Source organism: Hemiscyllium ocellatum, chromosome 4 (assembly GCF_020745735.1).
Source record: "Hemiscyllium ocellatum isolate sHemOce1 chromosome 4, sHemOce1.pat.X.cur, whole genome shotgun sequence".
Taxonomy (NCBI): domain Eukaryota; kingdom Metazoa; phylum Chordata; class Chondrichthyes; order Orectolobiformes; family Hemiscylliidae; genus Hemiscyllium; species Hemiscyllium ocellatum.
In genome coordinates, this window is record NC_083404.1 from 130,510,226 (window position 1) to 130,528,553 (window position 18,328).

Below are 18,328 nucleotides of genomic sequence, written 5' to 3' on the forward strand. Positions count from 1 at the left end.
GCGCCTGTAGACCCGGGTTCAATTCCCGACTCAGGCGACTGACTGTGTGGAGTTTGCACGTTCTCCCCGTGTCTGCGTGGGTTTCCTCCGGGTGCTCCGGTTTCCTCCCACAGTCCAAAGATGTGCGGGTTAGGTGAATTGGCCAAGCTAAATTGCCCGTAGTGTTAGGTAAGGGGTAAATGTAGGGGTATGGGTGGGTTGCGCTTCGGCGGGTCGGTGTGGACTTGTTGGGCCGAAGGGCCTGTTTCCACACTGTAAGTCTAATCTAATCAAAACACATGTTAAATGCGTCAATATTGGCAGGAAGACTCTATCTGACGTAGAGTAAATCAGCAGCATCATGGATGAGGCACCAATAACTTGAATTTTTATAGGTCCTTTAATATGGTGAAACACTCCAAGGTGCCTCACAGAAGAGTGATGAAACAAAATCTAGTTCTGGAACATGTAATTCCACAAAAATTGTCCAGATGGATTGCTCAAGAAGGCAGCACACCATCACCTTTTCAAGGGCAACAAAGGATGAGCAATAAATGGACAGTAGGCCGATGGGCTGAGGAGTTTAATCTAGATAAATGTGAAATGTTGCATTTTGGCAAGGCAAATCAGGTCAGGATATATACACTTAATAGTAAGGAGTGTCAAAGAAAGTTCGGAGTGGGGGAGACACAAATAGACAGGGTGGTGAAGAAGGTATTTAGCAATTTGCCTTCGTAAGTCAGTTCATCATGTACAGGAATTGGGACATCACGTTGCAGCTCATATACAGTAGAAGAATTGGTGAGGCCACTTTTAGAATATTGTGTACAGTTCTGGTCACCCTTCTATAGGAAGGATGTTGTTATACTTGAAAGGGTTGAGGCTTTTTCCCTCGGAGCTTTGGAGACTGAGGGATGATCTTACAGAGGCTTTTCAAATCATGAGGGGCATGGGTAAGGTGAATAGCCAACATCCTTTTTTCCTAGGGTGAGGAAGATCAAAACTAGAGGGTATTGGTTTAAGGTGAGGGGGGAAAGATTTACAAAGGAACTGAGGGGTAACTTTTTCAAGCATGCATGGAATGAGCTGCCAGAAGAAGTGGTGGAGGTGGATAGGATGACAATATTTAGAAGTTATCTGGATGAGTATATGAATACGAAGGATTTAGAGGGTTATAAGCCAAATGCTGGCAAATGGGACTAGGTCAGATTGGGATACCTGATCGGCACAGAAGAGCTGGACTGAAGGGTCTGTTTCCCCTGGGTATGACCCTTTGACTCTAACTGATAACAGAAACGCAACTATTCCCATTTGGTGAATTTCTGCACCAAAAGCAAAAGTTTTCACCTCTCCTTGAGACACACAGACACAGGTTAACAGTTTCTTCAGTGAACTCTTAAGAAAAAAGGCAGGGCTTTTTCCCATTATTTTGTCTATTTTGATTCTGCTTAACAGCATACCTGCTAGAATAGAACTCTTCTTCTGAAGTGAACCTGTTTTGGCCTCTCTTTCTCCAGGTCATAGCAGCTCAACTTAATAAATTGTGTCACCAGGGAGCTTATCAAATCATTCAGCTGAAGTACCTAAATTCTCAGAAATACTGTTTTGACTCACTGCTAAAAGAATGAGTTTCTGACTCTTTAAAAAATTCGCCTTCACAGATTGAAAACCATAAGTCCATTTACCTCTACTTTACAACCCAGATTCCCAAACAATAATAATAGCAACGACAATAATGTATATTATAAACCTTTATCACAGGGTAACAATCAATAATTAGAAAATATAATAGAATGTTATTATACCATTGCAAGATGAATTGAATATGAACATAGAAAGATTATTATTCAGGTGTACAGGGCATTGGTAAGACCACACCTGGGGTTTTATTCAGAGATAATTGATCACCTTATTTAAGGAAGGGGCTCAGTGGTAGAGGTGGCATGGTGGCTCAGTGGTTAGCATCCAATTAAGAAAGGCTTTCTTTTTATCTCGCAGAAGGTCATGAGTCTTTGGAATTTTCTTCCTCAAAAGTGGTGGAAAAAAGACAGAATATCTTGAAAGCGAAGATTCTTGATACACAAAGGGATGAAAGATTAAGATGGTAGGTGGAAATGTGGAATAATCAAGTGAGCCACGATTTTATTGAAAGGAATAGGAAGCTCAAAGGGCAGAGTGGCCTTTTCGTGCTCCTCGCCTATGTTAACATGCAGGCTATAAAGGTCAAACCTGGGAAGGGGACTGACTGAATTGCTCTTTGAAGGGCTTGCATGCACCCAATGTTGTGAATGGTCTCAATGTTTGCAACCTATAGATTTTGTGCATGGCCAGCCTCGTCTTTTGGATGAGATCATGAGATCTCATCTATTGCTGATCTTGAGCCATTCAATCAAAAGTGGGTGAGACTCTTCACCTCACGGAACTCTGAGCTTCACTCGCCTCTGACTTGTGTCTCTGCTCAGGGTCTCAAGCGGGAAATCAAGGACACGAACCGTCACTTGATCTGCCTTTTCGCACAGCATTCTTTGTGTCACATTGTTACACGGCAGCTAAAAATAGAAACTGCTTTGCATATGGATCCTGCAAATGCAACTTCAAAATGCTGCATTAAATTTAGCCTTTGCAAGGAGCTGTATGGATTAAAATTAGCTCAGGCTTTCTCTATCCAAAGCTAAAAATAGTTTAGTGAGTGTAGAGAGCTAAAATATAGAATTGGACTTTTACAGGTAATGAAACTGTTTAGATTTTAAATCGAATGTTATGATTAGGGGATAAGTGTAAATATTTAATACAATATAGAAATATTAAACATTAATTATTTAATAATGCCATAATATAATTTCTCAAGAAGATCTGTAAACATAATCAGTTTTTTATCCAAAAGATTTCTGCACTAATATTAATGTTACAAAATGCTTTCTATTACTGCTGAATTATAGTCTGCTGTATTTATATTTTTCTCACTGCATCTCGTTGAACAGTGTACAGGGATTGAAGATCCATCCACCCATAATATTTCCTTTAATAAACTCCCAGAGGATTTCAGCATATACCATTTTATTGGAAAGGGGTCCGCAGTGGCATTTTGCAAACATGTAAACTGCGGATAACCAACAGGAAAGCTGCTCCTGATTCGACAAAGGCTACGCGACATGACAGGATACTTTCACAAAAAATGTAGAAAAATCAATTAAAAAGAGATTTGTCTTGCTGCCAGGGATAATTTCTTAGGTTCGCCCTCGTATTCGTGAAATGGGAACAGACTAGTCTATGAGGAGCTGTGCTGCACCAGTGAAGTAGACATCAGCTTTGTAGGCATTGGAGGGACGGAATTTGACTTCAAGCGCAGGGGAAAAAGCATCAAGCAGTTCTGGACCTGAGATATTCTTTGCACTGACTGCACTAAAAGTGTTCCGAAGCATGGGATATGCCGCGAAAAGAATTTTCTTCTTCTTATGGATGGTGTATGTGTTGCTGTTGATCGAGTCGAAGACATCCAAGCAGCTGAGATGTCCCGGGGGGTGCACTTGCTCCAAGGATAATGCTTTGTGCGAAAATAGAAAATCCATTCCTCACAATTTTCCTCCTGGTGTAGTTTCCTTGTGAGTACTGCGTGATGCATACTTTTACCGACATTGGCATTAATAGGACGCTTGACTGTGTTTATTATATAATGTTGCATGATCACCGCAGGATCTCACCTACCTTACACCCTTGTCATTGCAATTGTGTAAAAAAAAGACGCCTGTGAATGCAGACCACTGTTCATCATGTTTGAGGGATACTTCCATGTTGCTGTCAGTTGATGATGGATGTATCAGTCAACAGTGATTCGATTGATTGGAAAAGCTCAGAATTTCTGATCTTTTTAATTGGTGCGTTTTGTTTACAGGTCGTTTGCGAAGTCTGGTTTCAGTGAAATCCCACAAGGCAGCTTCTTACACATGCCTTCCCTGCAGCTCCTGTAAGATCCTTTTTTTTGTGTTTATCCAGTTGATTATGAACACACGTTGTGTAGTAGAAGCAGCGGATGTGTCGGCGGCATGTCAGGAGGGGTTAAATGCTGATGCAGTTACTCTGAAATAAATACAATATTAACCGTGCAAGAAGAGGTTATTACTAAAATCTCCCCGGGAATGGTTAAACAGCAAGGCAATGAGTATTAAATTGTTGAGCAATTTTTTAAAAAAAGTATTATCTGCACAGACATCTGTACAGGAGACTCAAATATATAAGGTGTAAATTATTAGTGTTAGTGTGTACAGAGAACTTGTGACTTTGTACGTATCAAGCAGTACATAACAGAACATCAGTTTTGACTCAGATTATGATGTTATAAAATTCAATGAAAAAAATAACATCCCTTCTGATAATACTGTAATATTTGGAAAGGAAGGGATATTTTACCTGGGCAATCCATTCTAACTTGACAAAGGAATCATATAGGTTTAGCTTCTCATTGCTACAAGAACAGCAGGAGTATTACTGCAGCAAAACTTGTAACAGCGCAGGGTTACATTTTAAAAATAATTAGCTCAGTACTGCTGTGAAGGAAAGCTGGTTGAGCAATAGCAAAATACTGTGCTGCTGGAGGTCTGAAATAAAAACAGAAAGTGCTGGGGAAACTCAGCAAACCTGACAGCATCTGTTCTGTAAGAGAATCATAATAGACTCAAACCATTGGCTCTTTCTTTCTCCATAGGCCTGCTGAGTTTGTCAGGTACTCTCTGGTTGAGTAGTATGTTTTTAAAAATGAAATTTCTTAAAAATAGAGTGCTTCAGGCCAAGGCTGTACCGCTGAATATTTTACAGTGTGGTACATTCTGATAATTTCCATGTTATGTCTTCTAACTGTTGCGATAGAAAACCACTTGGAGCCTCGCATCTAGAGGTAGATATATGCTTCGGTTAATCAGATTGGCCTTCCAAAGGTCACTCAATTTTCCCACTGTAGAAAGGAGTGATCTTTCATTTTTGTAATGTTATCCTAAAACACTTAACAGCCCATTAAGTACTGTTGAAATCTCGTCACTGTGTCAGATACATAGCAGCCATTGGAGATGTACCAAGCTCCCAGTTATAGCAATGAGAGCCACCATCTGGTTTCATTGGCCAAGGGTTAAATATTGGCCATATTCCTCTCCAACCCGTCACCTCCATTCTTCTTTGAAATAATACCAGGGAATCTCTTCATCGTCCGGAGAGGGAAGACAGGGTGTCAGTTTAATGTTTCATCTGGAAGGCAGTGAGCGGTACTGCAATGGTGTATCTGCCGGGAATGTGCATGAATCTCAGGATGTGGCTCAATTCTCCAACTTTCCAATTCAGAGGTGCATGTGTTACCTTCCGAGTAAAGGCTGCCCTTCATCCCCAGATTTCTCATTTGCCTCAGCCTTCAAAAATTGGAGGCTTTGTGGAGTTAGTAAGATCAGGGAAAAGTCACAAATGTCATTGACATTAAAGTTCTTCGGTAATACGGTGGCTGATAATGCCTCTGGAATAAATTGCTGGTTGTTATGGTGCATATAAACGCCCAGCATGCCAAAGAGTTATACAGTCATACAGCATTGAAACACACTGTTTGGTCCAACTAGTCCACATTAACCAAATTTCCCAAATTAACTAGTCCCATAACCCTCTAAACATTTCCTATCAATATACCTGTCTAAACGTCTTCTAAGTGTTGTAACTGTATCTGTATATACCACTTGCTTTGGCAGTGCCTTCCACACATGGACCACTGTATGTGTTTAAAAGTTGCCTCTCAGGTCACTTTTAAATTTTTCTCCTTATATGGCCCTTAGTTTTGAACTCCCCCACCTTAGGGAACAGCCTTTGCTACTCACATTATCAATGCCCCTCATGGTTTTATAAAACTCTATAACCTCCCAACCTGCTATGCTGCTCTGAAAAAAGTCTCACCTATTCAGCTTCTTCTTAGAACTCAAACCATTCCTGGCAACATCCTGGTAAATCTTTTCTGAACCCTCTTCACTTTAATAATATTCTTCCTATAGCAGGGCAACCAGAACTGTACAAAAAACCAAACCTCAAAAATGTATTAGAATTCTTTGGGGGAACAAGCAGGGTATGTAAAGGAAAAGCGTTGAATGTAAAATATTTGGATTTACAAAAAGTACTTGATATGGTACCACATGATAGGCTACTTAATAAATTAAGAGCCCGTTGTTTTTGGGTTAGTATATTAGCATGGATAAAGGACTAGCTAACTAACAGAAGATAGAGAGTTAGGGTAGTGGGGGCATTTTCAGGGTGACAACCAATGATTGGTGGAGAGCCACAAGGAACAGTGCTGGGGACACAGTTATTTATAATATACTGGCGATTTGGATGAGAAAAGTGAATGTACCACAGCCAAGTTTGTGAATGACACAAAAATAAGTAGGAAAGCTAGTGGTGAGGATGGCAGAGAGATATAGGCAGATTAAGTGAATAGACAAAAACTTGATAGATGCAATGTGATGTGGGAAAAGGTGAGGTTATGCACTTTTTCAGGAAGATTAGAAACAGTGAATATTAATTAAATGTGGAAAGACTGCAGAAATCTGCAGCACAGATGGATTTGGGGATCCTTGTACATCACAAAAGGAGACACAACCATTGTGTGACAAGAGCCCATTCAAAGTGATTTGCATTTTAAAGCTGATTTATGAATTGAATTAAAATTCGCCTCAAGGCTGTTGGGGATTGAGTGCATCCCTGGAGCAATGGGCCTTGCAATCATGAGTCCAGAAATGTTACCCCATCTTATTGTTAAACAGCCTGGTCAGACATGTTATGACAAACGTCTGGAACAAGTGGCAATTGAACTTGCTATCATCCACTAGCTTGTTAGCAGGTAATAAGAAAGGCAAATGGAATGTTAGACCATAATACCGTGAGACATAGGAGCCGAATTAGGCCATTCGAGCCTGCTCCCCCGTTCAGTCATGGCTGATACGTTTCTCAACCCCATTCTCCTGCCCTCTCCCCGTATTCCTTGATCTCCTTACTAACTAAGAACCTATTTATCTCTGTCTTAAAGATACTCAATGACTTGGCCTCCATAGCCCTCTGTGGCAATGAGTTCTACAGATTAACCACCCTCTGGCTGACGAAATTCCTCTTCATCTCATTTCTAAAGGGCAACCCTTCACTTTGAGGCTGTACCCTTGGGTCCAACGTGTGAAAACATTTTCTGTATATTCACTGTGTCCAAGCCTCCCAGAATTCTGTAAGTTTCAATCAGATACCCCTTCATCCTTCCAAACTCCATTAAGCACAGATCCAGTGTCCTCAACTGCACCTTAGCCTTTATTTCAAAAGAAATGGAGTATTAAAATAGGGTGGTCTTGCTAAACCTATACAAGGTACAAGTCAGATCACAGCTTGAATACTGTGAGCAGTTTTGTGCCTCATATCTAAGGAAAGACACACAGGTATTGGAGGCAGTCCAGAGTAGGTTCACTGGGCTGATATCAGGTATGGGGGGACTGTCTTATCAGGAAAGGTTAATTGAGTTGGACTTGTATTCAGTGGAATTTAGAAGAATAAGAGGCAACCTATTGAAACATACAATAAGGGGATTTCACACAAAGATGTAGTGAGGCTGTTTCCCCTTGTGGGAGAGTCTTGGACCAGAGGATGTAATCTCAGTGTAATGAGTCACCTATTTAAAACAGGGATGAGGAGAATTTTTTTTCTCTCATTTGTTAATCTGTAGAACTCATTTTTTCTCTCAGAAGGTGGTCAATCTGTGGAATGTTTTACTGCAGAGAGTCATTGAGGCTGGGTTGTTAAGTATATTTGAAGGGTAAGTTAAATAGACGCTTAGTCAATAAGGGTGTGGAGATGACACAGAAGAGTGCAGTTGAGGATTATCAGATCAACAACAATCTCATTGAATGTCAAAGCAGACTCGATGGTCTAAATGGGCTACTTCTACTTCAACATCTTGTCATCTTGTAAATACTCAGCAATCTGATGTTGCAGTTGTGAACTATTTTATGTGGTGTGACAATCTAGATTTGACCAGAAGCATGTATAATAGATTTGAACATTGCTTAAAACACCAGGGGTATCAAACCTAGTGAGGAGATGGCTGTCGGAGCTTACTGCTGGAATGAGGGCTAGGACAAAATTGAGTACTGCAGTTGCTGAAGATCATGCTGGAAAAGCCCAGCATGTCAGGTAGCATCCAGGGAACAGGGGAATCAACATTTCAGGCCTCAGCCTATCCACTATGTCATTTATGAAGCCTAATTCACATTCCCAATCTACCTGCTGTGAGCTGTAAAATGTGAGAGCATGCCAGGAAAGGATAGGCCTCTCCCAGCAGGGTGAAGACAAAGAACATTGTGAGTTATAATATTTCCATTTACTCCAGTTTTTAAAAGTGAAAACATTTTTCCTTGTCGTTTCTGGTTAATTTTATTCAACCTGCTGAGAGATGTTAGCATGCACTTGAATCTGGACCTCCTGGCCCACAGGTAGAGCCACTACCATTGTGTACAGGAGCCCCTTCAAAGTGATGTATGTTTTAAATCTGATTCATTAATTTGATTTAAATTCTCCCTGAAGTTGTGTGCAGTCGAACTCCTGTCACTGGAACAATGGCCTTGCAATTATGAGTTCAGAAATGTTACCCCATCTTATTTTTAACCACCCTGTTCAGACATGCTCTGACATATCTCTGGAATAAGTGACAATGAACTTAGGCTTTCTGGCCTAGACGTAGGGACATTACCATTGTACTTTTTTTCAAAAGGGAACCACACAATGACTATCACTGAGATTAGCATTCATCTCCAGATTTAAATAATCGCAACCAGCTACCAAAGTGTGAATTGAACCTAGTGTCCCTAGGATTAGGAGTCTCTTGATATCATCATTAAACCACCATCTTCCCATTAGTTATTTTAAATCAATCTGTTCAAACATGTTATGGCATCAAAGATAAGTGGGACTTGAAGCCACATTTTCTAGTTCAGAGGTAGGAAATCTACCATTGCACCATAAAAGCCTCTCTCTTGACTTTTCTAATCATTTTACATTCATGGCTATCATGTTGTTAATAAAGTCAGCTGACATGGTACAGACTAGCACACAAACCTGGGCCATCCTGATCTGACTGGGTCAATGCCAGAACCCAGAGTGCGGCCACCTAGCAGTACCATTCACAACACCTCAGATACTGAAGCACTCCATGTCCAAATGCATTGAGACCTGATTGACATTCAGGATTAGGCTGATAAGTAGAAAGTAACAATTTGGCAATGACTATCTCCAACAAGGAGAATCTAACCATCACCACTTGTTATGACATTACCATCATTGAATTTCCTGTTAGAATCCTGGACCAGAATGCCAAATTTATGTTATGATCTGGCCAGGGGCCAGTGTTACATTTCCAGCAGATGGTAATACTGGGCAAGTCAGTGAAATCTTGCTTGACAATATCAATTTTATTTTTGCTATTTGTTTACTGTGATGGTCAGTCACGGAACATGTTCACCAGAGGCCGCAATAACATATAGTAATTGTTTATTTTTGATCAAAGCAGAAAAGACACAAACAACATTACCAATATAAAAAAGACTTTTTGAATGAAACCCTCTTAATTACAAATATCAGAAATAAACATTCAATCCCTTTTACTGTCAACAACAACCCTCCAAATACTCAACCTTGTCTTAACTTGAAATTATTTTTATTCAATTGGCATGGCTATAATTGGTTACCGAATCTTAGTTCTTGCTGATTTTGAAGCATTTTGAGAACAAATGCATGACTTTTCCATTCCCTCAGCTTTCAGCAGTTTTCCTTTTGGAGTTTTCTTTAAAGCCATTCAGGAATTTTCCACAATGGCCTCACTTTTTAGTCAGTGCAAAACTAATAATATTTTGTTAATCTGACTGAAGCTGCACATGATGGTAGTGGATGGTTTTGTCTATGATACTGAACTCCAGTTGCTAGGCAACAGCCGTTTTTCTGTCTCTTGTACCTTTGTTTCTAATGCACTGATCTGTTCACCTCAAGCTCTACCACAAGCTTGTATACCTTCATTAAAAACGCATGCATTAACAAAGTTCAGACACTCAATCACCACTCAAAGAACCAATCTAAAATTAAATTAAAACCATGTCTCTCTTTCTTAACATACAATAGAGAAATACAAATCAAACATAAAGCCATATTTGGTCTGTCCAGTTTAGAACTCAAGGTTCCAAAAAAATATTGTAAACTGTCATTACACCAGCAAGTTCTATTGAGATCCAGGAGACTTAAAAGGGAAAAAAGCCATAAGATTTAACAGTTTCAAACAAACTAACGAGGTCATGTTGCTAGCTCACTTTTGGAATACTGCATTCAATTCTGGTCTCCCTGCTATAGGAAAGTTGTTGTGAAACTTGAAAGAGTTCAGAAAAGATTGACAAGGATGTTGCCAGGGTTGGAGCGCTTGAGTTTTCGTGAGAGGCTGAATAGGCTGGGGCTGTTTTCCCTGGAGCATTGGAGGCTGAGGGGTGACCTTACAGAGGTTTATAAAATCATGAAAGGCATGGATAGGATGAATATTCAAGGATTTTTCCCCAGGATGAGGGAAGTCCTAATGAGAAGGCATGGGTTTAAGGTGAGGGTGCAACTTTTTCACGCAGAGGTTGAAGTGCATACGGAATGGCTGCCAGAGGACTGCAGGGGCTGGTACAATTAAAACATTTAAAAGGCATCTGGATGGATATATGAACAGGAAAGGTTTAGTGGGATATGGGCCAAATGCTGGCAAATGCTGGACTAGATAATCCCTGATGAAGGGCTTATGCTTGAAACGCTGACTCTCCTGTTCCTCGGATGCTGCCTTACCTGCTGTGCTTATCCAGCACCACACATTTCGACTCTGACTCTCCAGTATCTGCAGTCCTCACTTTCTCCTAGGGACTAGATTATTATAGAATATCTGGTTGGTATGAACAAGTTAGACTGAAGGGTATATTTCCATTCCACACATCTTTATGGTTCTTTGACTCTATTTGCACAACTTCTTTCTAACACCCAGAATTAACATTTAGTAAATATAGATATTAGACTGTGATCAAACTTCACAGTGCACCTCAAATAGCAAATATGATTAAAACAGATCCTACGGTTTTGTAGCAATACTCTTGATGTATTAATGACATAGTGGGTCATCAAATCTCATGAAACTTTGCAAGAGATTACAGTTCTTAATTCTGTTAATCTGGCCATGACATTCCCTCTTGGGGCTGCTCTTTCGCGGAGTACTTGAATGACTGCTCCTGTTGTGGTCAATCAACCTCCTTTCCTTGACTCTGGAAATTACAGTCTGATACTTAAACACAAGTTTCAGATTTTCCCACACAACAAGTCTCATCAAGCTAATCCTGCCTCTGTATTTTTTTTCTGAGCTATAATCTTGCCTCAAGTAAATATCTGGTGAACTTTCCAACTCGCAATCTCAGCTGTTCTGAAGTATTAATTGTCCACAGGTTTCTTTCAAGTCATTCATAATCCCTAGAATTTTGCTGATCCATCACTATGTGGAGTTATTACATTGCATTACGACTTCCCTGAGCATCCTACACAGAACCTGTGTAGTTCAACTGCTTTCCCAGCAGTACAGTTAACAACAGCACTGCCTATGGAGTCTGCCATTCTTCCTTACCTTACTCCACCATTCAGTGAGATTGTGACTGATCTTTGGCCTGACTCCATATACCTCTTACTCCACCATTCAATGAGACAGTGACTGATCTTTGGCCTGACTCCATATATCTCTTTGGCCCATAGCCCTTAATACTTTTGTTTAACAAAAAAAATCAATTTCAGTTTTGAAATTAACAACTGATCGATCATCAACTGCCGTTTGCATAACAGTTTCAAACTTATACCACCCTTTGTGAGTAGAAATTCTTCCTAAAATCTCTCCTGAACAGTCTAGTCCTAATGTTTAGACTGTGCTCTCTTGTCTAGTGGAAATAGTTTATTTTTATCTACCCTGTCTTTTACTATCAATGTTTTCAGATTTGAATATGATCCTCTGGCTGAGGAACTAAATCATGTTTTGTAAAGGTGATTGAGAACTGTGTAAATTTTCTCAGTATCAATCATAATATCAGATATTTTATGAAAATATATATTCTTCTTCTTCTAATTATTACTTTCCATAACAGCTTGTTCACTTCAAACTCTTTTGACACTGTTGGAGATGATGCCTTCCTTGGTCTTTCTCAACTCAAATACCTGTAAGTAAATAAAAAATCTGAACATGTTCATATTGTGCATAGATTGTGTATTAGGAGCATGAAAGAATTGAAATGCTTATTCCTTCCCCTCTAGGTTTGTAGAAAACAACAAAATCCAATCCATCTCACGACATGCATTTCGAGGACTCAAGTCTCTAATTCACCTGTAAGTATTTCTTCTCTCATTTGATATAACCTAACATTTAACATGAAATAACGTTCCAGTACCTAAAGTTCAAGTGTTCTTGAGGCAAGTATAGTAATGAACACCAACAACATCTTGTGTTGTGCTGAAACAATTATTGTACAAGCTATACTGGAAATAGGATACCATATAAAAAATTCACACAATACTCATTACAAGTATTATCAAAATTATTCAAAGTTGCTTAAAATTATATTGAACTTGCAGCATAGAAACAAGTCATTTGGTCTAATACCAATAGTATTGGTTCAACCAGCTAGTACTAGGGTTGATGCTCCACAAAGATTCACAGGATTGGTTAGCTTAGTTGATTAGATGAATAGCGTGTGTTACAGAAGGACACCAGTTTTGAGGGTTCAGCATTTGTACTGAAGGAGGTAGTTTATGGAGGTTGCCTTCTCACCTTTTTATTCACTCATGGATGTGGACATTGCTGGCTCGGCCACCGTTTATTGCCCTTCCCAATTGCCCTTGAGAAGGTGGTGGTGGGCTGTCATCTTGAACCACTGTAGTCAATGTGCTGTTTGTACACCCACAATGCTGTTAGGGAAGGAATTCCAGGATTCCACCCAGTGCCAGTGAGGGAATGGTGATATATTTTAAATTCAATCTTGGAGGGGAACTTGCAGGTAGTAGTGTTCCCATGTATCTGTTTGCCCTTGTCCTCCTAGATCGAAGTGGTCATGGGTTTGCAGTGTGCTGTCTAAGGATCTTTGGAGGATTTCTGCGGTGCAACTTGTAGATAGTACACACTGCTGCTATTGAGTGTTGGTGGTGGAAGGAGTGGACGCATGAGGATGTGGTGCAAATCAAACAGGCTGCTTTGTTCTAGATAGTGTCAAGCTTCTTGAGAGTTGTTGGAGCTGTGCTCATCCAGGCAAGTGAGGAGTATTCCATCACACTCCAGACTTGTGCCTTGTACAGGCTTTAGGAGGTCAGGAGATGAGTTATCCACTTCAGTATTCCTAGCCTCTGATCTGCTCTTGTAGTCATGTATTTATGTTAAGTCCAGTGGAGTTTCTGTGTAATGGTAACCCTTATGATATTGATAGTAGACAATTCAGTGATAGTAATGCAAAGGGACGGTGATTAGATTGTCTTATTGGAGCTGGTCATTGTCTGGCATTTGTGTGGCTTGAATTTACTTGCCCCATACGTTTGAAGTGGTGTCCTTTAAGCTACATATACAGGGCAACCTCAATTATCTGAACATCGATTATCTGAATTTCAGAATATCTGAACATGATGTTAAGGTCCTGTTGCTTGGGTAAACTGTGTTATTCAGCATTTGATTATCTGAACAAAATACTCGTGGCTTGTGTCGGTCAGATAATCGAGGTTGTTCTGTATATATAAAACCACCTCTGACTCCGTAATACAAAGATACCAATATTCTTTGTGAACTATGGTAAATTACTTACATTTATAGAGTCATTTTCAGTACTTGCTCAGTACAGAATTTGGTATAGTGTCCACTGGTATGCCGTCACACCTTGGTTGGGAGTTCAGTGGAAAATGTGTGCAAAATGACCATAAATAGCATTTAAGCTATTTCCCTGGAATTTCCACCAGTGCTTTATGATATTACCATGATAAACCCCAATAAGTCAGGGTGGCTATTTCATTTGATTGCAACAATTATAAAATTAGCTTTGACAGTTTAAGATAAAACTTCAAGTAAATGTAATTTGAAATGCAGTTCCAAGGAGATGTAAGTCTGTACGTGATTCAGTACTCCCCACAATCTGGTGACCTTGTGCAGGTGACTACAAAGCTGCATGGTATAGAAAATAGGAAAAGAAAGTGTCATGTGATTGGATGCAAGGGGTGGGAGTGAGTAGATTACTTACACTAGAAATATTCTATGTTAGAGTATGCCATTTTTTCAATATTAATGTACATTTTGAGAATAGATATTTTTGTGGCTTAGTTATTTTCTAGAGGAGTATTTTACTAATCATCATTTTTCAATCACTCACTAATTCTTTATTTTGTCTTTCAGTGAAATTTGCTAAATTGGAACTGTAGGTCAGTATAGAAGGTCAGTGCTCTGACACAGGGCCTTCCTGTCCTCTCTGTACTGGACTAAGTAGTGTAATAATAAGAATCAGGGCCGTGTTTATTTGACAATGCTAATCTTAGAAGCTTCTCAGGGGAGATAGTAAAGCTCTTTATCGGCCAAAGGAAATAATCAACAACTTGATAGAATTGAGCTGTCAAGAATCCTCTCTGGGACAGTTACAAATCATGTAACTTTTGTCCTTTTGTCAGTGGTTGGTATTACATAATGTCATAGATATTCTTAGCAACTCTAATGCACTAATCCAATGAAAAGCTTTAAATGGCATTGCGAACCTTAAGAGCCTTTTATGAGTAGATTAAAATGATGATCAATGGACTGTAATTTGATCACTGTCTTGTCAAGAGGCATTTTTTTCAATTGGGAAATGATACAAAAACAAGGTTGAAAGAGCAAGGCATTGCCAAGGTTGAAAAAAAATTAGAAGGTGAATTAAATACTTGTAAATGGATGACACAAAGCTTTTTACAAAGTTGTTTGAGGAGGAGGAACGTCAGGGATGTTTAGTATGTGCGTTATTGAGGTGCTGAGAAACATGATTTGGAAATAAATGTAAGTATTAATTTCAGTGCAGCACAGATATAAGGTGGAAGAGACACACAGATAGTATCTGAGATCTGAAGACAGTGGCAGTGGCATTGTTGTGCCCCAAGTGTAATGCAAAGCATTGGGCCCAATTTCATTTTACTGATCAAAATGTGCTACCTATATACATTAGCTTAGTAATAACAGACTATAATAGAACATAAAGCAGGACAGCACAGGAACAGGCCTTTCGGCTCATCATTTAGATGCTAACCATGATGCCATTCTAAACTAATCCCACCTTCCTGCACATGGTCAATATCCATTTATTCCCAGTCTGTTCGTCTGTCTATCTAAATGTCTCTTAAACTTTGCTATTGTATTTGCTTCTAATACCTTCTTTAACAGTGTGTTCCAGGAAACGAATACCCTTTATGTAAAAAACAGTTTTCCTCACACATCTCTTTTAAACTTTCCCCCCTCACCTCAAACTGATGCCCCTTTTATTTGATATTAGCACCCTGGGAAAATAGATTCTGACTGTCCATCCTATCCATGCCTGTCATAACTTTATATACTTCCAGCAGGTCACCCCTCAGTTTCTGACGCTCCAGGTTTGTCCAACTTCCACTTATAGTTAATATACTCCAATTTAGGCAACATCCTGGTAAACCTCTTCAGCACCCTCTCCAAAGCTTCCACATTCTTCCTAGAATATGGCAACCAGAACTGCCACAGTACTCCAAATGTGGATTATTATATAACTGCAACATGACTTGTCAACTTTATACTCAGTGCCTGACTGAGTGTAAAGATTAGATGAATAACGTGTGTTACAGAAGGATACCAGTTTTGAGGGTTCAGTGTTTGTAGTTTATGGAGGTTGCCTTCGCACTTTTTTATTCACTCATGGATGTGGGCATTGCTGGCTCGGCCACCGTTTATCGCCCTTCCCAATTGCCCTTGAGAAGATGGTGGTGGGCTGTCATCTTGTACCACTGTAGTCAACGTGCTGTATATACACCCACAATGCTGTTAGGGAAGGAATTCCAGAATTTTCACCCAGTGCCAGTGAGGGAATGGTGATATATTTTAAATTCAATCTTGGAGGGGAACTTGCAGGTAGTAGTGTTCTCATGTATCTGTTTGCCCTTGTCCTCCTAGTTCAAAGTGGTCTAGGAAGGAAAGCATGCTGTACACCTTCTTTAAAGTAAAAAATGAGGTCTGCAGATGCTGGAGATCACAGCTGCAAATGTGTTGCTGGTCAAAGCACAGCAGGTTAGGCAGCATCTCAGGAATAGAGAATTCGACGTTTCGAGCATAAGCCCTTCATCAGGAATAAGAGAGAGAGAGCCAAGCCGGCTGAGATAAAAGGTAGGGAGGAGGGACTAGGGGGAGGGGCGATGGAGGTGGGATAGGTGGAAGGAGGTCAAGGTGAGGGTGATAGGCCGGAGTGGGGTGGGGGCGGAGAGGTCAGGAAGAGGATTGCAGGTTAGGAGGGCGGTGCTGAGTTGAGGGAACCGACTGAGACAAGGTGGGGGGAGGGGAAATGAGGAAGCTGGAGAAATCTGAATTCATACCTTGTGGTTGGAGGGTTCCCAGGCACCTTCTTTACCAACTTTTCCACATTTGTTGTCACTTTCAGTGAGCTATGGACTTGCAACCCAAGGTCCCACTATCTCTCAATGTTCCTAAGCATCTTGCCATTTAGTACATACTTTCCTCTTGCATTTGACCTCCCATAATGCATCTCCTAAGACTTGTCTGGATTAAACACCATCTGCCATTCTTAACCCAACTTTCCAACTGATCTATTTCCTGGCTGTATCCTTTGACATCCTTCCTTACTATCCTCAACTCTACTAATGTTGGTGTCATCTGCAAACTTACTAATCAGACCATCTACATGTTCATCCAAATCATTTAGCTACATTAGTAACAACAGACTCCAGCACTGATCCTTGTGGAATACCAAGGGTCACAGACCTCCAGTCAGAAATATACCCCTCCATACTGCCCTCTATTTTCTATGACCAACTGATGTTGTATCCAACTGATCAACTCACAAAGGATTCCATGTGAATTAATCTTCTAGATTAATCTTAATATCCTTAATCTTCTAGAATAGCCAAGATCTTTTCCCCAGGGTAGGGGAGTCTAAAACTAGAGGGCATGGTTTAAGGTGAGAGGAGAAAGATTTAAATGGACTGAAAGGGACAGCTTTTTCATGCAGAGGGTGGTGCGTGTGTGGAATGAACTACCAGAGGAAGTGGTGGAGACAGGTACAATATTTAAAAGGCATCTGGATGTGTATATGAATAAGAAGGGTTTGGAGGGATATGGGCTGTGTGCTGGCAGGTGGGACTAGATTGCGTTGGGCTTTCTGATTGGCATGGACGAGTTGGACCGAAGGGTCTGTTTCTGGTGCTGTACATTCCAATGACTCTTATGGCTGTAACTGGTAGCATGAAGGTGAGGCGGGGATATGGCTGGTGGAGCAATTTGGTATATGATGGGAGTGGAGGAGAATCAAAACTCAAGCAAGTGCATGCAGATTCGAACAAAGGAGATGCGGCGGTTTACCAAGGGAATAACACAACCTTGACTTGTGGGTGAGGAAAGTGGATAGGTTTATCTCATTAGCATCCCAGGGTTCACAAGAAGGGACATTGAAACTGATGCAGGAATGTGAGGTATACTTTCAGGAATATGACACTATATAATTAATAAACAGCATGATGTAGGCATATCTGACTCGAGGACAAACAAGCAAGTCATTTTAAAACTGAAAGCCCAGTTCAACAAACTATTGAGACTCCTGTTTCTTTGCATGTTGCTGATCATGGCAGTCTAAAATGGCTGGAATTAAACTATAGGTACTAAAGAAACTAGAAATGTCTAATAATTACTGTTATTAGACAAATTTACAAAGTACTGTAGTTATTGAGTCAGAGTCATAGAGATGTACAGCATGGAAACAGACCCTTCAGTCCAACTTGTCCATGCCAACAAGATATCCTAAATAAATCTAGTCCCACTTGCCAGCATTTGGCTCATATCCCTCTAAACCCTTCCTATTCATGTACCCATTAAGAGGCATTTGGATGTGTATATGAATAGGAAGGGTTGGAGGGATATGGAACGGGCGCTGGCAGGTGGGACTAGATTGGGTTGGGATATCTGGTCGGCTTGGACGGGTTGGACTGAAGGGTCTGTTTCCATGCTGTACATCTCTATGACTTTTAAATGTTATAATTGTACCTGCTTCCACTACTTCCT

The 18,328-nt window shown here is 40.2% G+C and overlaps 1 protein-coding gene across 2 annotated transcripts in view; it reads left to right on the plus strand.

The window, feature by feature from the left end:
- The window catches only part of LOC132815519 (leucine-rich glioma-inactivated protein 1-like), a 56,755-nt gene that overhangs the window by 24,940 nt on the left and 13,487 nt on the right, over positions 1 to 18,328 (plus strand). The window contains exons 2-5 of one of the 2 annotated variants that reach the window (XM_060824512.1): positions 1,978 to 2,083; positions 3,872 to 3,943; positions 12,168 to 12,239; positions 12,334 to 12,405. In XM_060824512.1, the coding sequence (XP_060680495.1) occupies positions 3,924 to 3,943; positions 12,168 to 12,239; positions 12,334 to 12,405 (164 nt within the window). In that variant the 5' untranslated portion in view covers positions 1,978 to 2,083; positions 3,872 to 3,923. Of the gene's footprint in view, positions 1 to 1,977; positions 2,084 to 3,399; positions 3,582 to 3,871; positions 3,944 to 12,167; positions 12,240 to 12,333; positions 12,406 to 18,328 lie in introns of those variants that run through there. The other variant, XM_060824511.1, reaches the window with a different exon arrangement.